Here is a 25,450-nt window from a genome sequence, read left to right as displayed (position 1 = left end):
TATGAATCTGGAGACTGAAAATTCTAGAATGACCCCATTCCCCCACAAAACGGTAGTGAAGGAAAGCAACACTGTGTGTACTTAAGCGGAAATCAACTCAGATCAACTCTCTACCACGCATACAAACGAAGAGACAAATCAGACAGGGCTAGGCGGCTTCCCAGAAAAGGCCTCATGAATGAGAATGGGTTGCTAGGTTTCCCTGCCCCACCCCCATCGCCCGACAAACCCTTCCCACAAGGCTTCCCACCAACAAAAGAAAACAGGCCGGGTGACTAGCGATTCCGGGAATTCAGCCAGGCCCGGGAGTGCCCGGGGCCCGCTCCCGCCTTCAGGACCCTGGAGAGCGCCCGCGCCTCGCCCCTGGGACCTGAGCCCAGCTGTCCCTGGCGCTCACCCCAAGGGAGCCCCAACACACTGTCACTTTTATTCGCTGCTCCCGCCTCCACTTTCATTTTTCTTGGCAACCACTATTCTTTTTTTTTTTCACAGACAGATTGAAATGTTTTTGTGTTTTGCTTGAGGGAAGTGTTTGGATTGGCAGAGTTAGATCGGTTTGTAACTACACTAAATATTAGTGCCCAAGAAGCTAAGAAGGACTTAAAGATAGAAGCCTAAAGCAAGTGGACTTCAAACAGCACCAAGGCACAGGGTGGCACTCCTCATATCCAGGAAACTGAGGTCAGAATGGAGTTTAAGACTGACCTGAGCTACTCAGCAAGGCCTTGTCTCAACAACAACAACAAAGAAACAAACAAACAAAAAAATCCAACTTTTTAAAAGCAATAAAACTTTTTTAGAAGTAGCTCTTTTGGCAATCTGTGTATTTTCTCTTTCTTTCCTTCCTCTCTCCTCTCTGCTGCCCCTCCTTCTTCCACTCCTTCCTCCTCTTGTTTGAAACAGATTCTCAAGAACCTTGAGTTGACCCCAAATTCACTAAGTCGAGGATGATGGACGATGGTACCCCCACCTGCCTCCCCACCTCCCCAGTGCTGAGATTACTGACATATGGGCAGTTTTGCTATGCTGAAGCCAGGCCTAGGTAAGCATGTTAGGAAAGCAACCTACCAGGTGAGCTACATTCCCAGCCTTAGCTGCTGTGCATCCTACACTCAGGCTAGACGCATTAAAGTTTAAAGATTCTTTAAAACAAACTAAGGTCTCTCTGTACTTTCTACATAGCCCTGGTTGTACTGGAACTCATTCTGTAGACCAGGCTGGCCTTGAACTCACAGAGATCTGCCTGCTCAAGTGCTGGGATTAGAGTCATGTGTCACCACTCCCAGCTAAAGGTTCTTTTAAAATACTAACTTCATTCTTTCATTTTATGAAAGAAGTAGATAAACTGTAAAGTTACAATCCATTCCACAGTTGGGGGTTGTTGGTGGGAAAGCTATTTCTAGGACCCTGTGCTCCTGACTGCTATACTAAACATGCCCAAGAATGCTATTTTTAACTCCCCCCCCCCCAAACATGTTTACTTTCACCCTCCCTTAATGCCTAAGTCTCCTAGGAACACATAGAAAGTATAAGAACTCTGAGAATAAGCTGTACAAATGGAGATCAGAAAAGAGGCCTGCAGTAGAAATGCTTACAAAAGCGAACCCTGGTCTCCTCCACTCTGCTGAACACTGAGGCCAGTAGGCTAGCTAGCTTTCTCCCCAAAGCCTAAGGCGGGTCTGGCATTCTCCAGTCACCTGCATCTACCATCCAGGTCTCACTTAATAGCAACTCCAGTAGGACCAGGTGACCAAGTGTATCACTGTCTCGGGTAGGTAATGATTTATTGGGAAAGGACACATCGAGAAGGATTCCGATGATGGAAGGGGAAGAATTGCAGAAATTATCTGTGAACGTAAACCTTCTTACACAGGTATGCCACGTTTAATGTACATGAACTAGGCTGGGGTAGGGACTCAAGTTTTGCTTTGCTATGGAGCCTCTGCGTATTGGCAACAGCTGCTGGTCCAGGGGCCACAGCGTAGAACCGCATCATTTTAAAGAGAAGTGAAGGGAGACTCTGACCTCGCACTTTCTGTGTTGCTTTCACCAAGCTTTCTTACACCCCCAAAGTAAATTCTCAAAATGCTTCATCAAGGGGCCTCAAGTAGTTGACTGGACAAGAGCCTAATGTGTTGGGTTTGTTTCTCTCTTTTGCCCACACCCTTCCCGCCGCTCGCCTTGCTCCCAGACTCTCCCGCCGTCAGGAGCTCCACCACCTTTCTCGTCTGTCCTGCAGCTTCATGCGATTCTTCTCGGGTCTTCTGCGGCGTCCTCTTCCTGTGGCTAGCCCGCGACTCTGGGATTTCTCCCCTCAGCTTCCTGCCTGGCCCGCCTTCTGGCGCTCTCCACGACCCCGCCGCCTCCTGCTCCTACTCGCGGCCTCAATGCCAGGCCGAACTCCGAGGGGTCGTCGTCTGAAACTGACAACTCCAAATCCAGAGTCCAGAGAAGAGGACCCCTGCTCCGGGAGGAGTTCGCCAGAGTCCGTGAGTACTGGGGACTCCACCAAACTCATCCTCGGTCTCCCGTGGCCCCAGCCTTTCCCACTCGTTCTAACACCGACTGACTCAACCCAGTCGGCACAAAACTGGACACACTGGGCTCCCTGACACTCCCACATCCGCGGAGGCACCAGAAGCTGCTTTCTCCCAAGCCATTCATTCCCTGTATGCAGTTCCTAGAAGCGGGAGGAAGCCCTCTGACGCCTCCGAGAATCTTTGCAGCTCCTTCCCCCAGCCTGGCTCGTAGAACATCCCAGCGCTTCGCCACCGCCCGCGGTTGAGTTGACGTTCGAACTGCTCTGCCCTCTCTGCAAGAGAGGGAGGAAATGACGTGGGGTTATTTTTGTGTCAGGTTACTTTGCTGCTTTAATTTAGCCCTCGGAGCTCAGGCGTACTGCCCCAGGGGCGCACCCCAAGGTTTACTCTGAGAGCCGCGGGACCTGGGCGCTGGGAGTCTTCAGAGCTAGGAGTCAGGTGGCGCGGCCGCACAGGGCTTCTCCTCCCTTCTCTAAGTCCTAAGGGGAAAAAGGGCGTCAGAGAGACTGCGTGAGACCCGAGTCCAGGCTTAGGTTGTCCCGCCATCCCAGTCGCCAGGTGGGACCATCCGACTCTGGCTGACCTGAACCAGGTGAGACCACCGTCTAGAGAGAGAACTACACCAAACGAGTTGGGAGCAGAGGTTGGTAGCTCTCGGGCAGCGGGAAGAGTGGCGTCTGCAGGAATTGTTCCGCAGAGGCCGCAGTTCACAGGCACGCCCCAGGGTACAGAGCATCTGCTCCTCTCACGACGCCTCCCCTTCATACCCGCGCTGAACCCCCAGCCTCACTTCATTCACAAGGTCCTAGCACTCATTCACTCATTCTGAATAGACCCGCGCAGGCTAAGGCCAGAGAATAAAAAAAGAGGGCTTTGCGGGAACCCTCAAAGCTCCTTCCGCATCGCACCCACTCTTTCGGTGCTACTGGAAAAGAGGAACCTAGGTAGGTGCTCCTCTTGCGTGCCTTGGGACTACGGAATGCCCCCAGCCTCCGAGTGCTGCGCGCCGCCGCCAGTAGGAGGCGAGCCGAGGGAGTGTCCAAGCCTGGGAAAGCGAGCGTGGAAGTGGAGAGGAGTCAGAAAAGGGAAAGGAGGAGGAAGAGAGAAAGACTCCGGAGCTTAGACCCAGACGCGCAGCAAAAGGCGGGAGGCAGGGAGCCAGCGCGGGTGGAGTAGGAACCGCGCTTGCTAGTGAAAGAAAACCAAGGCACACTCTGGACGCATGCGCACGGCCAACGGAGGCCAGAGGGCCAGCGCTTCCCCTCCGGCTAGTCCAGTGGACCCTAGCCTGGTAAGAACCTGGCGTTGTACCCTTCTTCCTCTTAGACTCTCTGAAGCCCTGGACCCGGCATTGGAAGGAACCCCGAGGGTGGGCTCGCTCGAGGGACCCTGAGGCGTCAGTCCCTACTTGCCCAGTGGTAAAAGCCCTGGTTAGTGATCTTCCCCTGGGTTAGTCAATGCCTATCGCGAGTGGGTTGTGGATTAGAAGCATGACAGTGTCTGAAGGAAGGCTCGAATCATCGTGAACAAATATCAGAGCCACCAAGCAGGTGGTCCCGGGCCTGAGATTCAGTGCGGGACGAGAAATCAAGGTCTAAAGTGCATATTGGCCGTGCCAAGCATTTTGGGAAAGCCTAAGCGCTCTCACTGAGTTGTGGGAAGGACATGCCCGTGGCCGAGAGCCGGATGCGAGCAGTTTGAGCGCAGGTGGGAAGGAGGTGGCACTCCGGGAACGCACCACCTCCCTTTCAGAGAAGCAGCCCAGGCGAGCCAGCAGATCTGGGTGGGAAGTGGGAGCTCAGACTGCACTCCGAGTGGTCTGAGGTCTGCACGCACCCCAGACGTCTGCATGCACCGGACAACTGAGCAGACACAACAGTAGTTGTTTAAGGGACCGGCGCTGGGGGCTTTTCCTTAGCAGGCCTGGCACTAGATTCTCCACACTCGGAGGAGCTTTGGAACCAATCGGGCCACTCAGGCGGCGAAGACTGGAGGTACGGGTGGTAAGGGAGAGGCTGCGAGGTGAGCGATGGATGGGGAGTCAGCTCTTTGTAAGCTGGTGCCCTGGGCCTTGGAAGAATTGTGTTGGCTAGGGACCTCAAGGGAGTCAGCTCCCTGGGACAAGGGTGGGCTCTTTCGGAGATTTGGGTGCCTGTGAATATCCCCAACCACTGCTTACTTAGAGTAGGTAAGGGAGCGGCCCGGCAGAGGTGGCTCCGGGTCGGGGTGGATGTATGGGGAGAGGCTTGAATGTACTTCAGGATTTCCACACACAGGGAGTGGGCGACCGGAGGTGGGCGTTGGGGAGGAGCGTGTGGGCGCTGCGACCCACCCATCCCACGCGGGTCTGGAGGTGGGGCGCCGGGAGAGGTGGCTCTAGGGGGCTGGGATAGGTTGGGAGCTTCCTGCATTCGACAAGAAGCAAGGAAACCCTGGGTGAGAGCAGCTAGTGACTCACACAGCCCAGCGGCTGATGGACGCGGGATGAAGGTGTTTGGGACCCAGCTTGGGGGATTCCAGAGGGAGCATCTGTTGCCTCTGCGTCCCCAGATGGTGAACAGCGCCACAGCGCGTAGAAGGTAGTGGTGCAGGATTTCTGTCCTGAAGGATGTTGAGGGAAGGGAAATCTCTCTTCCTTCCATAGACTTTTGTGAAGGCCTACCACTCTCTTGGGGTTCCTGGCTTCACAGCCAGATAGCTGTCCGGATGGGCCTGGAGGCCAGTCGCCACAGCAGTCAGTGCTCTGGATGCTGGCGATAGCCCCTAACCCACTAGCTAGCAGAAATGCTCCGGGGTTATGGGGTTCCAGATAACTCCAGAAATGTGGGAAGTGGGGAGCTCCAGCATCAATCACTTCCTACCACCACCTCTGCTTGGCCAGTCTGTACCCTTCTTCAGGGACACTGATGACAAGGTTTGCTAAAGGCTTTCTTTCATTTGCCTCCTTTACTAAACAAAGGTCCACATTCACTGAACTGCCTGACTTCCTCAAGAACATTTGTGCTAAAATGACACTTACCTTTAAGTGCTTTGGAACAATCTGAATACACACTACTTACTGTTTTTATTAACTAGCTTTTGTAGGCTTCATCCCATTTATCTTCTGTTTGTTAATGTGCATCTTTTATAACTTAAATCAGCAAACGTTACGACGTGAAGAGCCTTTCCTTCAATCTGTTACTGTGGTCTCAAATCCCAACCAAGCTGTGTGACTTTAAGTGGTTACTTCATCTCTCTGTGCTTTAGTTTATCATCTGCAAAAGGAGGAGTGGCCTACCTTTGATAAATTAATACAGTACAATTTCTGAGCTCATGCTATGCAAAAACCAGTCATAGGGCTAGAGAGATGGCACAGTTTAAGAGAATATGCTGCAGCTCGTGTAGAGTTCAGCTCCCAGCACCAGTGCTGGCTGCTCCCAACAACTTGTAACCCTAGTTCTGGGGGATCCAGTACCCTCTTGCCTCAGCAGGCACTGGGTACACTTGTGGTGTTCCCACATACAGAGTCATAAAATAAAAGAGAAGTATTGTTAAAAGTTATTCATACTATTGCTGTATTGATGCTACATTGACTTAGTGGAGTTAAAAAATCTAAAGACATGAAGGTATACATATACATGAATCACTAGCCCCAACTCCTCAAAGCTAAGGAAGAAAAAGTTAAGCTTTGAGATCAAGAGAGCAACATTTTGTCATGTCTCAAAAAATAAAATAAAAGAGAGAGACAGAGAGACATAAAGATCAGGAACATGAGGTCTATGTTCATGTGATATAAAGAGTATGTTTTACACACTAAAATGGGTGTTGATTGTCAAAATCATGAAGCAGTAAATGTTTTCTCTCGATATTTAAATTTAAATACAATTCATTTTTATCACATGGACTCTTTCGTTATGAATAATTATGATATATTTTCATATAAGCATCAAACAGCATTTTAAGAGGAGTTTATTCTTTAAAAAGATTTGGGTTTGGCACAGAAACAGCTGACCTGAACAAGGGGGGAGCTCTAGAAACCCAGACTGATGACTAGGAGGCCAGCATGGGACTGATGCAGACCCCCTGAATGTGGGTGTCAATGAGGATGCCTAGGCAGTCTATGGGACCTTGGGTAGTAGATCAGTATTTATCCCTGTCATACAAATGGACTTTGTGTGCCTATCCCACAATGAGGGATGCTCTCTCAGCCTAGACTCTTGGGGGGGGAAGGCCTAGGCCCTGCCCTGAAAGAAATGACAGACTCTGGAGATCCCCCATGGAGGGTCCGACCCTCCCTGGGGAATGGAATGGGGATTGGGTGGGGGTTGGGGGGCCTTGTGGGGAGGGATAGGGGTGGAGGGGAGGGAGAGGGAGCTGGGATTGACATGTGAAACAAACTTGTTTCTAATTTAAATTAATAAGTAAAAAAGAATTGGGTTTGATGAGATGTTAGAGCAATTAAAGGCACTTACTATGCAAGCCTGAGGACCTGAGTTTAAACCCAGGATTCCAAGAACACACATAAAGGCGGAAAGGAGAGAACTGATTGCACAGACTTGTCCTATGACCTCCACGTGGGCCATTATCTTGAGCACCCCTCCCATATACTACATACAAAAAGAAAATGGTAGTAATAAATATTTTAAAGAGTTGAGTTTATGGGGGCTGGAAATATCTCAGTTGATAGAGCACTTGCCTAAATGCACAAAGCCCCAGCACCAAGTAAACCACTGGTATCCATGCAGGTAATCCCAGCTCACAGGAGATGAAGGCAGGAGGATCCAGCCATGCTCAACTATATAGAAAGTTCAGAGCCAGCCTAGGCTACATGAGGCCTGGCCTCAAGAAAACAGAAAGAGAGTTTGCTAAACACACATTTAAAAATTACACAGTAAATCATGGTATTTACAAAATATCCAATATTGTCACTGAAATAAGGTACTTAGTCTTTTATTTAAGAAGGTTTGGAGACTTACTGTAGGAACTAGACAGGTTAACTTTTCTGAGAATTCTAAGAAGTCACTCCAAAAGCTATGAAAATTTAGGATTATGATAACCCAGTTACTTACTCTAGCTTCTTCATTTTATAAGCAAGGAAACATTCAGAGAGTTGAGGTTTTCAGGTATGGGGGCTGTAGGGAGGTTAGAATTCTTACTCTTTTCTCATAGCTCTCACAAATGGCACTGAAGATTTGTGACTCCTTTCACAAACAAGAGACTAGGGTGCATGTAAACGAAAAAACATAAAGTATGTGTTAGCTTCAACACTAAGTTGGTACTTGGTATTGTAAAGACATGATCACAGAGGTCACAGGACAAGCAGATGTCTGAAGATCATTCCCATGAGAAAGCTTTTTAGGCAAAGCCTTTACAATTACACAGGACATTTTGAATTCTTCCCCATTTTGTGGACTAGCGAGTGAAAGAGAAAACCTTGCCTGTTTGAGTGTAGGAACTTAGCTAGTGATGTGGAATGTCGGTTCTTAAAATTCCACTGTGTGTTCCCACTTGTGCGTTCTTGTCTGTATTTCTCTGAAGTCACATTCACTATCTGTGAGGGGGTGTGGAGGTCAGCATAAAGCAGCAGCCCTCACAGGAACAGCTGAGCAACTTCATGGTGGTGTCTTCTCTCACAAAGTTATTTTAAGGAACAGGGTGATTTCTGGGGAAGGTATTTCTAGGAATCGTGCCTACACCCTTGAAGAAGGAAACTATGGTTCTTTCTGTTGTGCAGGCTGAATGTTGCCCTTGACTTTGCGTCTTAGGAAGCCTACACATTCTTAGCACTGAGCAGGGGTGACTTTCCAGCGTGCTCCCATGTCAGTTCCACAGAAAAGAATTTTGAAATGACATGCGTTAGTCAAGTCAGGTCACAGTGCCATTATCGTGTGAATCACTGTCCAAGTGGAATTCTGAAGGATGGTTTTTGGGACACAGCAGGTGACTCACAATGTGAGCATCTATTCAAGTAAGCCCAGTGCCATTCAGCAGTTAATGGATTCACTCTGAGTCACAGTTTAGCATTTAGTACAATAAGTGTGAGTCACTGGCTACCAGCACTGTCTGAAATGTTCCCTGAATGTTACCTTGAGCTGAGAGTTTGGGGGTTTGGACATGGCTGCATGGGTAAGTCAGTTCTAGCACAATTGAATGGGCTCTGGCAGAGGCTGCTCACAATCGACTTCAATGACCCTCCAGTTGGAATGCTCAAGGTATTCCAGTACTAGGGATTCACAGAATACATTGCCTTGATTCTAGTCTGCTGATTTGATTGTTTGTACTGGGGATCATTTGTGAAACACAAGAAAGGAGCTGCCTTGCCCAGCAGTGCTATTTCACCTGAGCTCTCTCCCAAGTTATTATAGCCAGTTGACTGTTGGATTGTAGAGTAATTAATTTAACTCTAAATTGTAAAATCCCTTCAAATTCATATTGCTATTTGCATTTAAAACCAAAACAAAATTACACAGTAATTTGACTTGACGTGGAGCTGTGCCATGTACTTCTCTATCTAACAATGAGAAAACAGGCCTGGGATCTGGCTTGTCTTTTCTGTGTCCCTGAGTGAACTGCTCAGAGTTGCATCACACATCTTATACTGCTGTGTCAAGAATAACAACTCCTGCTGACACTGTGTCTGCACACACACCACACACACTTGTGTGTGTGGAGAGATACATGTGTGCATGTGTATGTGCGTGCACGTGTGTGAGCACATTCGTGCTTGGGATGAAATGAAAGGCCTCAAACGTATTCAGTTGTGATCATCACTAAACTACACCTCCAGCCCCAAATATGAAACACGTGTAACTCCTTTAGGGCTATATGGTCAGATACAAAGATAATAAAAATCATATTCCTTTCTAAACCTATAAATGACTGGTGACCGATAGTGAGGAGATAATGAGATTTAACGAACTAAGAGATTTCTTAATTTCTATATAGGTTTTGCTGATAATTAGCAATGAAGGAAACAAGATTAGACTAGTGTTTAAAAGTGAATGTAAGGGGCTGGGGAGTTAGCACATTTATAGGGCACTTACCTAGCAAGTGTAAAGCTCTGGGTTTGATTTCCAACACAGAAAAAAATATGAAATTGCACTTATGTTTTCTTTATTCATCCTATTTGAGTTTTTAAAAAGTAGAACATAAAGTTTTTCATCCTCCAACTCTGGTCTCCTGAGTATTGGGATTACAGGCCTGTAGCATTATGCTGGCTTCTTTATCTATGTTCTAATGCTTATAAAGAAATTTAGATCCACAAGCTGTAGGGGTTACCCTTTTGGGGAAGAAAGAGGTGCTCACCTGATACATAGGCATGCCATCTTCTAATTGCCATTTAGGTCAGGGCTCCCAACCTCAGGAATCCTATATTTCAAACTGTTGCTTACTGTGAAGGTCTTTTCCATGGGATGTATAACACATTCCCAACCTCTACCCCTGGGTGTCTGTAGAGCTCTCCTAGTCATGACAATCAAAACATCTCTAGGTTTTGCCAGATTTCCCTGAGGTTGGGCAAGAAATCACCTCTGCTCAAGATCAAACTATAGAATATTTCAGCCCCCACACATCAAGGTGCCATCTTGCTTTCTCTGAGTCTGTGTTCCTCAGCTCAACACATTCACAGCCTCTTATGTGCCAAATTCTTAACTTCATATGGAAATTCAAAATAATCATCTATGAGAAGTTTCTTTTTTTCTGCCTTGGAATTACATTACATAATTATTTATTTGTTTTTTTTGAGATAAACCTTCTCTGTCTGTATTTTTGGCTGTCCTGGTCATTTTGTAAACAACATTGCTGGCCTCAATTTCACAGAGATCCTCCTACCGCTGCCTCCCAAGTGCTGTGATTAAGGAAATGGTACCACCATTACTTGGCTACATTACAGTTTTATCTTTCTATTATATCGCTTGTTTTTTGTAGAACTCAGAAAATGCATAATATATTTATAATATTTGTAACTATAAGATAGACATGTATCTATGATTGTTAAATGTTGGAGAAGCTCTTAGGCTTTATAGTATAGCTCTATTATTAAAAATATTAGGATTGGAATAAAGAAAATTGGGTTTCAAATTTTGTTCTATTTATTACATTGCAAACCTCTGAGTTCAAATGCATATAATTCTCATAACATTTAGTAAGCATACAGACCATGGTCCATGAAAGCAATTAAAGACTCAGGCCTCCAGCATGTATCTATCTGTAACTATTTTGGCATTGGATCATGCATGACTTTAAACATTTGTGCTTTGACATAATTTTGTTTTGTGAAAAATTTACATTTTTTTACTATTTAAACATGGTTCTGAGAAAGGTTTTGAAATATAAAAGTCTGTAGCCATCACCTTATATCTAAGAAACTATTTCTGAATAAATCAAAAATTTACATTTTGCCAAATAATTGGTCATTTATAATTTTTAAAAAATTACCCTGAATCTGAAGAATTCAGATAAAATTTAGTTGTGGGAAATTACATTGATAATAGTCACTATTTATTGTTGTATGACAAAACTTCTTGGAGAAATGCAGCACACATACATGTCTATGCACCCCAGATAGGAAGACCTTGACAAATCACAGTATGGATACCATCAAAGTTCAGTGAAACCTGAGTTTTATTGAGATTACTTACAGAAATATGGATGGGAGTTACTTATAGAAGCAGAAACAACACAAAGACAACTCACCACCAAAGCCCACCTCAGCATGGTGACAGCTCACAAAACTGGGTGCCTGGAATACACTGCATAGCAGGTGCTCAACAGTTTTGACCCTGTCCTTCCCAGTTGATTTAAACCCGTCTTAGGCATCTGGGCTGGTTTTTGCTTCTTGTAGACACCTGTCTGGTCTCCCGAGTTGTCTTTGCAGCTTGCCTTGTCTAAGAATCTTTGCAACTTTTATTGCTTACTCTGGCAGGGAGGGGCCTAGTGAAACTGGTCAGTTTCAGGGACTTCCTGAAGCTCTTTTGAGTTGTTTACCTCCCTGCTTAAGGAGCTTCCCTGAACCATGGAACATTTTCAATCTCAGGGGAGACTGTAACACAACATCAGCAAAGCCTTCTTGTTATAGCCAATGTTTATAAGAAAACAGTATAAAGAAACATTAAGAAAACACTAACTGTATTTTCTATAAAGAAAATTTCTTTGTCCTTTACAAGGAAACATCTGTAGGGACTGTAAGTTATTTAAACATTATCTCTACTAATTATTTAGATATACTTAGTTGTACATTCAATGTCCTGTTACCAACGTGCTTTTTCCCCTATATCATTCACTTCTTTTCAAAAAATACTGTGATAATGTGTTGGGGGGGGTCACCTAGATTCGACTTTAAATCTGAGGTGAAAGCAGTAATCCTGGAGGCAGACAGCAGGAAGGACTATCCCATCTGGAGCAAGGACAGTGGCTTCTCCTCTGTGTGCCTGAGGCCTAGGCACATTGCCCTCTGCATTTCTGTAGCCTGAGCACAGGCTTCATGACTCTGGCACATTCAGGGAGGACTGAACTCCACACAACTATGAACAGATGTCAAGGCCTGTTATACATCAATCTGGAATTTACCAGATTCTCACTAGAGCTAAGTTTTGCAAATAATTCGCTTCTGGGGTTTTGAATAAAGTTGTGTAACATTAAGAAAAAAACACCATGGCATCACAACTCATCCCTACAAATAAATTTGGTGTAAAAAATAAAAAGGAAGTGTGAAAGGTTTAAAATCATACAAAACCAGAAGAAATGAAAAATTCAATCTGGATTTGTTGAGTAAATATCATAAAATAAAGGACTTTATTATTTTCCTCATTTTCTAGTATCTGTTTTCAAATTTATGAACCATGAAAAGCATAAATATGAGTTAAGAGAATATATTTGTTTAGTTTATATGAAATCTGTGTCCAAGAACCAAAATGTTACATTTTACATGAACTTTTGATTACTATACCAAGAAATGTGTTTCACAGTAACACATTTGTATTTGTTACTCTTGCAGAGGACCTGGAGTGGATTCCCATGGTGGTTTGAAACCATCTATAACTCCAACTCAAGGAATCAAATGCTCTTTTCTAACCTCCCTGGGCATGGAGCACATATGTGATACATATACAGACAAAGCACTCATTGTCTTGGTCACTGCTGTATTGCTGAGAAGAGACACCATGACAGGCAACTTTTAGAAAATAAAACATTTAACTGGGGGTTTGCTTACCATTTCAGAGTTTTAGTCCATTGTTATCATGATGAGGAGCATGGAGGAATTCAGATAGGCATAGTGCTGGAGAAGTAGCTGAAAGCTTCCTATCATGTTCCACAGGCAGCAGGAAGAACAAGAGAGACCAGGCCTGGTACAGGCTTTTGGAACCTCAAAGCCTTACAGTGACACTCCTCCTCTAACAAGGTCACACCTCCTAATCTTTCCTAACAGTTTATCAACTGGGGACTGGGCATGCAATATATAAGCCTATGGGGGCCTGTGATGGTTTGAAAGAAAATGGCTCCCAAAAAGGAGTGGCAATATTAGCATGTGTGGACTTGTTGGAGTATGTGTGGTCTTGTTGAAAGAAGTGTGTCATTGTGGAGGCGGGCTTCGAGGTCTCATATATGCTCAAGCTGTGCCCAATGAGACAGTCTACTTCCTGTTGCCTGCATGCTTCCATGTCCCATCATGATGATAATGGACTGAACCTCTAAACTGTAAATGAGCCACCCCAATTAAATGTTTTCCTTTGTAAGAGTTGCCATGGTCATGGTGTCTCTTCACAGCAATAGAAACTCCAGCTAAGAGGTCATTCTATTCAAACACATAAAATAAATCTTAAAATTCCTTTGAAAGAAAAAGGGATAAAAACTGAAGCAAAAGGAGATAATGTCACCCAATAATGATAAAAATGATAGAAACATTTAAATAAATGTATGAGGGAAAATGAGAGATAATAAAATAAAAATATGATTATATAAAATACTATTGACAGTATAGTAAAAGCAAGGATAAACACAAGATGCAAAAAGAAAGAATAAAAGGAAAAAATAAAAAAATTATGAAGTGTTGCAACATCTTTTCTAGGCTCTGGAAAATTGGAGACAGACAGACATATGGTAGGAGTGGACTGCTGAACTATGGATTCTTCCCTATGGTTTTTGCTAGTGCTGAGCCTGAATTGAACAAATGTTCAGTGTCTACAAGCTTTGTTTTTACTCAAGGGGCCATTGCTGGCCACATTCCACTTTTCAGTGCATGGGCTGGGCAGGTTCTCCCATCCTCCTAACTCTCCCCAGTTTTTGTGTCTCAGGGTTGCTAACTGAGGGTGTCTCCCAAGTACACTGAGACTGGGGGAAGCAACATAGCTTCCTTGAGGTGTGTACGGGTAGGCCTGTCTTTGTACTTTCAAAACCCACTTGCTTCAGCTGTGGGATCACTCCTATGTATTCCCAAAGCTCTTCTTCTTTCTGTCTTGGAAATAGAATCTACTTTTTCTTAACTTGACACTAATCACCTAATCACACAGAAGCAGTTTTTAAGGCGTTCCTTCTTAGAACCACACCACCTCAACAGGAAAGGAGATGGAATTTAATTTACTTTTGTCTAGCTTTTTATTGAAACTGGTCATGATCTTTTTACTTATCCTTTTGTGTGGCCCTGTGTTCAACTCTTGGGCCCCAGCTAGTGGTTCTATTTTGGAGGGTGAATGAAATGTGAAGTGGAACCTACCTACAGGAATTAGGCCCCCGGGGGTGGGTCTCTGGGGGGTGTATCTTCCAGAGGATCCTCTCAGTCTCAATTGGCTTACTGTCTGCCAGGAGCTGAGTGCCACATACTTTGGCTACCTTGATAGTTTTCTTTGCTGTGGACCAGAGTCCGTGTCCACAAAGACCACCAACTAAAACCATGGGCTAAGATTAATAATTCCATTTAAACTGTTTTTCATGTATTTCACTAAAGCAATGCAAAAGCAGTAATACAGGATTTTCTTCCTGAATCTCATGATCTCATGCCTGTATGAGTGCCTTGTTCTCTCTCTCTCTCTCTCTCTCTCTCTCTCTCTCTCTCTCTCTCTCTCTCTCTCTCTCTCTCTCTCTCTCTCCTTCCCTCCCTCCCTCCCTCCCTTGCTCCCTCCTCATCTCTCACTCACATGCACACAACACCTTTTCCATCCGTATTCAGCTGATTTAAGATTTTATTGTAAATATTTACTTTATATATAGGATATAGGGCACTAAAATTCAGTGTATATTTTGATACAATGAAAGAGTCAGGGAACAAAGACTACTTCATGTACTCCCTACGCACATCAAATCAGAACATTCCATCATCTCAGCCCGTAGAGATGCCTTGGGAACAATCAGGATGTGGAGGGATAAGGTTTCCATTCTCCAATTCTAAAAAACTGTACATGTGCTGAGGAAAGGCTCATTGATAGCCACCCAAAAATAACCCAACTCTGTCTAACTGTGGCTAGTGCATACCTATGATACGACTAGCATAGTTCTGTGTGGTGGTGATGTGCTTCCAAACATGGAGCTAAAATACCGGGATTCATGTCTGCCTGTAGGCCAACTTACAGACATCAGGGACCTTGTGGGATTCTGGGAGTCTGAATTTCTCCAGTGATTAAAAAAAAAAGGACCATGAGCCTGGAGATGATGGCCCATGCCTTTTTATCCCAGCACTCAGGAGGCAGAGGCAGGTGGATCCCTGTAGTTCAAAACCAGGCTACAAGAGCTAGTTCCAGCTTCAAAAGCCACAGAGAAACCTTGTCTCAAAAAACAAAACCAAAAACAAAAAATCACCAAATTAACTGAAAACTAAGACTTGAGGAAGGCATGTGTCTTAAGTTTCCATTGCTTTGATAAAACACTAGCCAAAAACAACTTGGAGAGGAAAGGGTTTATTTGGCTTACATACCCCAGGTCACAGTCCATTGAGGGAAGCCAAGACAGAAACCCAGAGGCAAGAACTGAAGCAGAAGCCACAGAGGAACATGACTTGCTTGATCCCCACGGCTTCCTTAGCTTGCTTTCTTATACATCTGACATCTAACTGTCCAAAGATGGCCCCACCTACAGTACTCTAAGCCCTCCCAAATCAATCACTAATCAAGAAAATTCAGCCAGTGCTAAAGTAGCGGATCACAACCAGTTACAGATTTCTTTGCCATGTGTGGTGTCACACACCTTTAATCCCAGTACTTGAGAGGCATAAGCAGGCAAATCTCTGTGAGTTTGAGGCCACCCTGGTCTAAATTGTGAGTTCCAGGACAGTCAGAGCTGTATCTCTATCTCCCCAAAAAGGAAAAAAATGTAAAGGAAATAAAAAGGAAATACCTGACAGTCTCGCCTACAGGCCAGTCTGATGGATGCATTCCCAAATAACTGTAGCTTGTGTTAAGTTGACAAATTATAACCAGGACAGTATAATACATTTGCTGTTGTAGCCAAGGAAGTGTGTGTGTGTGTGTGTGTGTGTGTGTGTGTGTGTGTGTGTGTGTGTGGTGAGGGGTTGTGCATTCATTGGAAACTGCTAGGGAAAAGGAGGCTCTAATAAGAAATGTAGGCTTATTCTAGTGTCATGGATTGGCACTGAAGTTCCCAGGAAGATGAGCATAAGCTAGCCCACATCTTAAGTCAGTAGGTTTTTATTATTCTTTTCAGGCCATTGCCCTTGTATTAGGTTATGCTATGCTACAAAATATCTAAGGCAGGCTCAAGAGTATGCTGCTGGCATTGATTGAGGTCTGGGGAGGCCAGCAGAATAGAATGCAGGTCAAAGTTTTTATGGCTGAGTTGATGTCCCAGTCACACTTCTGGGAGATTTGCATGGTTATAGAAGATGGCCAGTTTGGGCTCCATGTCCCCCATTACTAGGAGACTTCACTAGGGTCATTCTCAAAAAATTTAGGAAGGTTTCATTGCAGTATGTTTCTACATTGGTCCCCAAAATGTCCCCCAATTTCAGAAGTCTCTCCCAGTACTCTCTCCCTCTACCACCCCCACCACCTGAACCCTCCTGTTGCCATCCCTACCCTCCTGTCCCAAGTTCACCTTCAAAATCTGTTTCCCCTTCCCTGGAAGATTCATGTGTTTCTCCTTGAGCCCTCCTGTTTACTTGGCATTTCCAGGTCTGTGGCTTGTAGCATGATTACCCTTTGCTTAACAAGCTAATATCTACTATAAATGAATAAATACCATGTTTGTTTTTCTGGGTCTGGGGTATCACACTCAGAATGATTTTTTCTAGCTCCATCTACTGGTCCACAAATTTCATGATATTTTTAACAGCTGAGTAGTACTCCATTGTGTAGATATACCACATTTTTTATTATCCACTCTTCTGCTGAGGGACATCTAATTGTTTCCAGGATCTGGCTATTATGAAATAAGTTGCTATGAGTTGAGCAAGCGTCCTTGTGATATGATTGAATATCCATCCTTTGGATATATGCACAAGAGTGGTATGGCTGAATCTGGTGGTAGATTGGTTCCCAGTTTTCTGAAAAACCACCATAATAATTTCCAAAGTGGCTGTACAAGTTTACACTCCTACCAGCAATGGAGAATTGTTCGCCTTGCTTATTATCCTCTCCAGCACAAGCTGTCACTTGTGTCTTTGGTCTTAGCCATTCTGACAGGTGTAAGATAGAATCTAAGAGTCATTTTTAATCGTATTTCCCTAATGTCTAAGGATGTTGAACATTTCTTTAAGTATTTTTTGGCCATTTGAGAGTCATCTGTTGAGAATTCTGTTTAGACCTATACTCCACTTTTTAATTGGATTATTTGCTTTGTTCATGTCTAGTTTCTTGAGTTTTTAATATATTTTGGGTATTAGCCCTCTCTGAGATATGGAGTTGGTGCAGATCTTTTCCCATTCTGTAGGTTGCTGTTTTGTCCTGTTGATGGTATCCTTTGTCTTACAGAAGCTTTTCAATTTCATGAGGTCCCATTTATTGATTGTAAATCTTAGTGCCTATGCTATCAGTGTTCTCTTCAGGAAGTTGTCTCCTGTGCTGATGCATTCCAGCCCATTCCCCACTTTCTCTTCTGTTAGGTTTAGTGTGTTTCATTTTATGTTGAGGTCTTTGATCAACTTAGACTTGAGTTTTGTACACAATGATAGATATGGATCTATTTGCATTTTTCTACATGTCAGCATCCAGTTAGACAAGCACCATTAGTTGAAGATGCTATCTTTTTTCCATTGTGTATTTCTAGCTTATTAAAAATCAAGTATCCATGGGTGTGTGGGTTTATGTTGGATCTTCTATTCTGTTTCTTTGATCAACCTGTCTGTTTTTATGACAATACCACGCAGTTTTTATTACTATAGCCCTGTAGTATAGCTTGAAATCAGGGATGTGATGCCTCTGGATGTTCTATTATTGTACAGGAGTGTCTTAGCTATCCTGAGTTTCTTGTTTTTTTCATATGAAGTTGAGTATTGTACTTTCAAAGTCTGTAAAGAATTGTGCTGGAATTTTGATGGGGGTTGCTGAATCTGTAGATAGCTTTTGGTGAGATAGTCATTTTTACTGTGTTAATCTTACCAATCCATGAGCATTGGAGATCTTTCTATCTTCTTCAGTTTCTTTCTTCAAAGACTTGAAGTTTTTGTCATACAGGTCTTTCACTTGTTTGGTTAGATTTACCCCAAGATATTTTATATTATTTGTGGCTATTGTGAAGGGTGTTGCTTCCTTGATTTCTTTCTCAGTTTACTTGTCATTTGTGTATAGGAGGGCTCCTGATTTTTTTAGTTACTCTTGTATCCAGTCACTTCAGTCTAGGTGCTTATTATCTGTAGGAGTTTCCTGGTAGAATTTTGGGGGGTCACTTATGTATATTATGATATCATCTGTAAATAACTATACTTTTACTTCTTCCTTTCCAATTTGTATCCCTGTGATCTCCTTCAGTTGTCCTATTTCTCCAGCTAGAACTTCTATCATGATGCAGAAGGTTATTTTGAGACTTTCTTTGTGACAGATTATGTAGTCAAATTTGGAGAGTAGTCTATGAGGTGCTGAGAAGTTATATTATTTTGTCCTTGAGTGAAATGTTCTTTTGGTCCATTTGGTTGATGAAATTTATTAGAATTTCTCTGTTTAATTTTTGTCTGGATGACCTGTCCCTCGGTGATAGTGGGGTATTGTAGTCTTCCACTATCAATGTGCGAGGGCTGGCATGTGATTTATGCTGTAGTAGTATTTCCTTTACAAATGTGGGTGCCCTTGTGTTTGGATCGTAGATGTTAAGAATTAAAATGTCATCTTGATGGATTTTTCCTTTGAGGAGTATGAAATATCCTTCCCCATGTTTTTTGATTAATTTTGATTTGAAGTCTATGTTGTTAGAATGGCTAATACCAGCTTGCTTCTTAGGTCATTTGCTTGAAAAATCTTGCCAACCGTTTATTCTGTAGTAATGTGTACCTTTGATGTTGAGTTGTGTTTCTTGTATGAAGAAGAAGGATGGATCCTGTTTTTGCATCCATTCTGTTAGTCTGTGTCTTTTTATTGGGGAATTGAGTCAACTGACATTAAGAGATATTAGTGACCAATGATTATTAATTCCTATTATTTTGTTGTTGGTGGTGGTGGTGGTGATTCTGGTTGTATGCGTGTGGTTTTTTTTCTTCCTTTTTTGGTTCTGCTGATGTGAGGTTATGTATTTCCTGTGTTTTCCTGGGTGTAGTTAACCTCAAGTTGGAGTTTTCTTTCTAGTATTTTCTGTAGGGCTGGAATTGTAGATAGAAGTTGTTTAAATTGATTTTATCATAGAATATCTTTTTTTTTCCTGTCTACGGTGATTCAAAGTTTTGTTGGGTGTAATAGTTTGTGGTTTCTTAGAGTCTGCAGGACACCTGTTCAGGCCTTTCTGGCTTTTAGAGTTTCAATTGAGACTTTTCTATCATATCTTCAAATCCTGAGAGTCTCTGTTCAGTCTCTTGTATTCTGTTGATGATGCTTGCATGTGTAATTCCTGTTCACTCACCTAGATTTTCCATATCCAGAATTCCCTCAATTTGTACTTTCTTTATTAGTTCTATTTCTATTTTCAGATAATGGACAGTTTTAATTATTTCCTTCAACTATTTGTATTTTCTTGGCTTCCTTAACTTTAAGGGATTTATTCATTTCCTCCAATTTTTGCCTTTTCCTGTTTGTTTAAGGGATTTTTCTTTTCATTTTTCTCTTTAAGGAACTCTATCATCTTCATAAATTGCTTTTAAGGTCATTTTTTTTGTGTTTCAGCTGTGTTGATTGAGGTCTTGCTGTAGTAGCATAGCTGGGTTTTAGTGGTGCCATATTGCCCTGACTGTTGTTGATTGGGTTTTTTTTTTTTTGGTTTTACCAGACAGGGTTTCTCTGTATTGTTTTGGAGGCTGTCGGTCCAGCCTGGCCTCGAACTCACGGAGATCCGCCTGCCTCTGCCTCCCGAGTGCTGGGATTAAAGGCGGTTGATTGGGTTCTTACACTGGCATCAAGGGTCTGGGTTTGCCATGGTGCCAATTTCTGTGTTTGCAATGTTGGATGGGTGTGTTGTTCCTTGGTTTCTGTTACTTCTTTGGTCTTCTGGCCAGATTGTCCTGTGATTGAGTAGATCTCCACCCAAGTTGGGGACTGGACTTCTGATGACTATGGTCATCTCTGGTTGAACAGGAGATTTCCCCATGAGTTGGAGGCTGAAGTTCTGGTGACCAGCATGGCCTCTGGTCTAACCAAGGGCTCTCCACAGATATATGGTGATGTGAGGAATGAGGTAATTGGGGTCAGGCTGGATGGGCACTGAGCAGGAACAGTATGGACAGGCAGATTATCTGTAGTTCTGGTGGACCGCATGGCCTCTGGTCTAGCAGGGGGCATTCATTGGAGTTGGAAAACAGAATACCACAACAAGGGAGGAGTGATTGGGGGTAGGGTTGGTAGGAACTGAGAGAATGGGGTGGTCCACAGGCAAGCAGCCTACCTGGGGTTCTGGTGGTCAGTGTGCCATCTGGTGGGGCAAGGGATTCCATTGGAGTTGTCAGCTGGGATGTGGTGATGAGGAAAGGAGGGGTGGTTGTGGGTAGGTTGGATAGGCAATGAGGGAGTGGTGGCAGTCTGTGGGGCAGGGGCCTTACCTAGGGTTATGGCTGCCTGCATGTCCTCCAGTGGAGCAGGAGCTATTTCATTTTTTAACAGCTGAATAATACTCCTGTATAAATGTTCCATCTTTATTATCCATCTCTTGAGGAGCTTCCAGTTTCTTTGCAATTTCTGCATATTATGAATAGTGCAACAATGAACATGGTTGAACAAGTTTCTCTATGGCAGGATGTAGAGTCTGTCTTAGTTAAGGTTTCTATTGCTATGAAGGGACACCATGACTATGGCATTTAATTGAGGTGGTAGCTTACAGATTCAGAAGTTTAATACCTCATCATGGCAAGGAGCATGGTGGTATTCAAGCAGACCTGGTGCTGGCTACATCTTTACCAGAAGACAACAGGGAGTGGACTGACTGCCATACACAGTACAGCTTGTGCAAAAGAGACCTCAAAGCCCACCCACACAGTGACACACTTCCTCCAACAAGGCCACTCCTCCCAATAGTGCTACTCCCTTTGGGGGTCATTTTCTTTCAAACCATCAATGTCCTTTGAGTATATGTCCAAGATTGGTATAGTTGAATCTTGAATAGATGTATCCCCAGCTTCCTGAGGAACCACCATATTGATTTTCATAGTGGCTGTACAAGTTTGCACTCCCACTAGCAATGGGTAAGTGTTCCCCTATTCCACATCATCACCAGATTGAACTGTCACTTGTTTTATTGATCTTAAATTATTCTGATAGGTGTAAGATGAAATCTCCAATAGTTTTGACTTGCATTTGCCTGTTGACTAATGATACTGAGTATTTCTTTAAGTTTTTCTTGGCCATTTAATTTCCTCTATTGAGAATTTTCTGTTTATATCTATTCCACATTTTCAATTGGGTTATTTTTTTTGATATCTAGTTTTTTGAGCTCTTCATATACTTTGGAGATTAGTCCTCTATCAGATATGTAGTTGGTAAAAGCTTTCCCCATTCTGTAGCCTGTCATTTTGTTTGAATGATGGTGTCCTTTGCCTTGCAGAATCTTCTCAGATTCACAAATTCTCATTTATTAATTATTGCTCTTAATGCCTGTGATAATGATGCTCTGTTCAGAAAGTCTTTTCTGTGCCGATGGTTCAAGACTACTTTCTACTCTCTCTTCTATCAGGTTCAGTGTATCTGGATTTATGTTGATGTCTTTGAACCATTTGGAGTTGAATTTTGTGCAGGGTGAAAATATGGGCCTACTTGAATTCTTCTACATGCAACCATCCTATCTGGTCTGTCTTTTTTCCAGTGTGTAGTTTTTGCCTCTTTATCAAAAAACAGGTGTCCACAGGTGTTTGAATTTATTTCTGGATCTTCAATTTGATCCCATCAACATGTCTTTTTATGGTACCACCATTCTCTTTTTATTACTATAGCTGTCTACTATTATTTGAGAATAAGGATGGTCATACCTCCAGCAGTACTTTTATTAATCAAAAATGTTTTAGATGTCCTGTTTTTTGTGTGTTCCTGTATGAAAATTGTCTTTTCAATATCTGGGAAGAGTTGTGTCAGATTTTTATGGGGATTTAATATATCTCTGGATTGCATTGGGTAGGATGGCCATTTTTACTATGTTAATCCTACTAATCCCCATGAGCATGAGAGATCTTACCATCTTCTGATATATTCTTCATTTTCTTTCTTCAGTCTCCCATTTCTTAAAGGACCAATTACCATATACTGCTACGTGCTGGGGCCAGACTACAAACACTTGACCCTTGGAGAAAACCCTGTCTAAACCTAGAGGCTTTCTGAGGTGATTACTTAACTCTGCCACCATAGCTGGAAATCTTTGGAGAATAGAAGCAAGTGAGTGTATCAAGTTTTCATTATAATCATGTAGGCAAGAGACAGAACCTTTGTTAGGGATGGGACAGGATGGATGCAATGTGCAGACCTGACATACACCCCTGAAATGCAACCATCTGGTCAAGAGAGAAAATTGTAGCAACTCCCTGGATGTAGGTAGATTACCACTGTGTGTCTGGTCATGAAGAAAATAGGAGGAGGAGCAGAAAATGATTCAGGAGTCTATTTTGGATCCTAAGGTTGGTGGTCCCCACTAGAGCCCCGATTTTGGCATCGGGTAGGCAGCTGTAAGTTATTGAATACAATCATCAAAGATTTAGTGCTCTTCTATCCCTCACAGCATGAATTTGACTAGCCCTGATATATTACACAAATGCTGAAGGAAGACCCAAAACTCAAATAGGATGCAAGAACAAAGAACATCTATTACTATGACCGCATGCAGGGGTCGATACCTGTACAAAATGACAACAGCCCTCAGAGGAATGTGCATGCTAGAGTAATTTCCGGAACAGTTAGGTCATCTCAAGCATAGCTGATCAAGCAATCAGCAGTTATACTAGTATACTTTTCATTGGCTGAGGTTTAGTTTTACCAGTTTTGGACATATTAAGTCTGGACATGACTCAGAAGGGGGGCTTCAGGGCTTGTCCTTGAGCACTGTGTGTGCTCTCCTCCTCATCCCTGAATAAGGGGCATTGTTGATAAATAGCCCTTTGTTGAGAGAGACACCTGTTTTGCCCCTCTCAGAGAACCGAAACTTAATTCAGTTGTGAAATTTAAATCCTTCAAAAGAAAGCCACAGAATATTAAGAGGCTTCTAAATAATCAACGTGAAAGTGAATGTGAAGTTCAAACAATAATATTCTTTCTTGCAGAGACTGTATACTTTCAAATAAGTTATTGTTGATTTCCAAGGCCAGACATCAGGCAAAGGCAGACAGTTCTCTATGAATTGGAGGCCAGCCTGGTCTAAAAGGCCAGCCAGAGATACAATGTGAGACTCTTATCTCAAAAAAAATTTTTGAAAGACAGACTGGGATCTTAAGAGGTGCTTGGTGGTTAAGAGCACTTGCTTCTCCCCCTGAGGACCTGAACTCATCTCCAATTACCCACTTTGGGCAGGTCACAACTGCCTGTAACTCTAGTTCCAGAGGGATCCAGTGTCATCTTCTGGCTCTACATGCATCACAAGCACTTGGTGCCCAGACAGACAAGCAGGCTACTACATGCACACATAATAAAAATAAATAGAAAGTTTTTTTAAAGGTAGGCTGTCTTAATTAACTTTAATTGTCAACTTGACACAGCCTTGAGTCATATGAGAGGAAAGCCTTGCTTGAAGAATTGCCTAGGTCAGATTGGCTTGTGGGCATATCTGGGGGGGACTGTCTTGATTACCAATTAATGAGGGTCAAGGCAACTGTGGGTGGCGCCACCCGTGGGCAGACGGTCCTGAGCTGATAAGAAAGCTAGCAAAGCATGAGCCTAGGAGCCAGCCATGGAGAGTCACCAAGCAGTGTTATTCCATGGTTCCTGCCTTGGCTTCTTGCTTGAGATCCTGTCCTGACTTCCTCGGTGATGGACTGTGATCTCTGGAAGCATAATCCAGATAAACCTTTTGTTCCAAAGTTGCTTTTGTTTACAGTGATTTACTTTTGGAACAGAAAGGAAACTAAAACAAAGAGGGAAATTCCAACTAAGGACTGGAAATAAAATCAAAGGTGCCCAAACTTTCCTTTGAGAGTCCAGTTTCATATTAGCAAGAAAACTTAATGGCAATTAACAAGTCCCCAAAGTACTAATGAAGAAGGACCATGGGGAAATAATATGCACAGAGGTTTTGCACATAAGAGCTCAAACAACTTTCAGAGGAGCACGTTGTAGCCTGAGAGCTTTAAACAGGATGGTAGTCCGCTACTTCTTACCATCTATAACAGAGCACATCTGATGGTAGAACTTTCTAACAGTGGACGCAATGCGATGTTAGAAGGGCCAAGCTGCTATCCACAGGTATCACAGAGAATTTTCTGTATGGGTTAATGTAATTTATAGGAAAAAATATAAAGAAAGCTAGGTATTTATGCCAAAACTTTATGTTCAATTTTATTATGCTGAATTTCTATGTAATGCAACACATTTCACAGTCCATTATGAGTCATAGAGAAGTCCTCGTACAGTACAGACAAAAGGGCACCAACAGAGTGAACCAAAAAGATGTCTTTCTGCAGGACAAGCAAGACTGGTAGGCAAGCTGTTAAGGAAGAAAGGCATGGATGATCTTACCTAGCTGTGAACCCTATGAACTACAGTACCAACCTTCCAAATAAGGAGTATTCACTGGTGCAGCAGTGACACAAATATTGGGGTGGGGGTAATCAACTGCTTTCTGATTAGAATTGAAACCTGTTCCATGAGAGGGAATTCAGGCCTGGTACTATAAACCTAAACAACAAATGAACCAAAAACTATAGCTGAGGCAGTCTTAGGCCCTATCAGCGAACTTACTACTGTTGTTTAGCTAATTCTCATAGCACCAGACTGTCTTCTAAGTATGTTTATACCCATAAGCTTACCCCTGCCTTCATCAGAGAAGATTGCCTTTGCAATAAATTCAGAAACACACCGCTGCTCACATTGCTAAGATACAGTGACAGGCAAGTGATAAGACATTTATAACATTTCCTTTAAGTCTCGGGGATCAGTGTGAAAAGGTAGGAACAAGAGAAAGAATGGCTATGAAACGCTGTCTTCTGGGCACTGCTCAGACATGGGGTCATGATCTCACAACACCTGTGGCTGCCTGCACTGGTCATGCACAACGCTGGACCTTTAACAGCCAATCACGGGTCAGAGAGGGGAATCACAGGGAGCTAACCATTCCCACTGTTGGCTCCTGGTGGAATAAGGAAGCAATCTTCGTCTTCAGTTGTCTCCCCAATGAGGAGGCCACCAGGCTCCAATGAATAGTTCTAAACTCATGTTATTAAAATA

The 25,450-nt window shown here is 43.3% G+C and overlaps 1 protein-coding gene and 1 long non-coding RNA gene across 12 annotated transcripts in view; one reads left to right on the top strand and one right to left on the bottom strand.

Annotated features, from left to right (window-relative positions):
- Nucleotides 1–1,767: 1,767 nt before the first annotated feature.
- LOC121138797 lies at nucleotides 1,768–3,012 on the bottom strand. Its single transcript, XR_005875660.1, has 2 exons — nucleotides 2,916–3,012; nucleotides 1,768–2,812 (listed from the first exon to the last, which is right to left on the bottom strand). It is a non-coding gene; the product is annotated as an uncharacterized LOC121138797 (long non-coding RNA).
- The window catches only part of Rgs20 (regulator of G protein signaling 20), an 89,713-nt gene continuing 66,454 nt past the window's right edge, over nucleotides 2,192–25,450 (top strand). For 4 of the 11 annotated variants that reach the window (XM_040741515.1, XM_040741516.1, XM_040741514.1 and 1 more), the window contains exon 1: nucleotides 3,562–3,831. Coding sequence is in view for 2 of the 11 variants with exons in the window: in XM_021222910.2 (XP_021078569.1) it covers nucleotides 2,244–2,489 (246 nt within the window). In the remaining 9 variants the exon portion in view is untranslated. Of the gene's footprint in view, nucleotides 2,490–3,003; nucleotides 3,133–3,561; nucleotides 3,832–3,948; nucleotides 3,971–4,234; nucleotides 4,535–4,992; nucleotides 5,120–25,450 lie in introns of those variants that run through there. The other 7 variants (XM_021222910.2, XM_021222913.2, XM_021222912.2 and 4 more) reach the window with 7 other exon arrangements.

Source organism: Mesocricetus auratus, unplaced genomic scaffold, assembly GCF_017639785.1.
Source record: "Mesocricetus auratus isolate SY011 unplaced genomic scaffold, BCM_Maur_2.0 Super-Scaffold_6730, whole genome shotgun sequence".
Taxonomy (NCBI): Eukaryota; Metazoa; Chordata; class Mammalia; order Rodentia; family Cricetidae; genus Mesocricetus; species Mesocricetus auratus.
The sequence above is the reverse complement of the archived record's forward strand: the minus strand, read 5'-3'. Positions and strand labels throughout refer to the sequence as shown.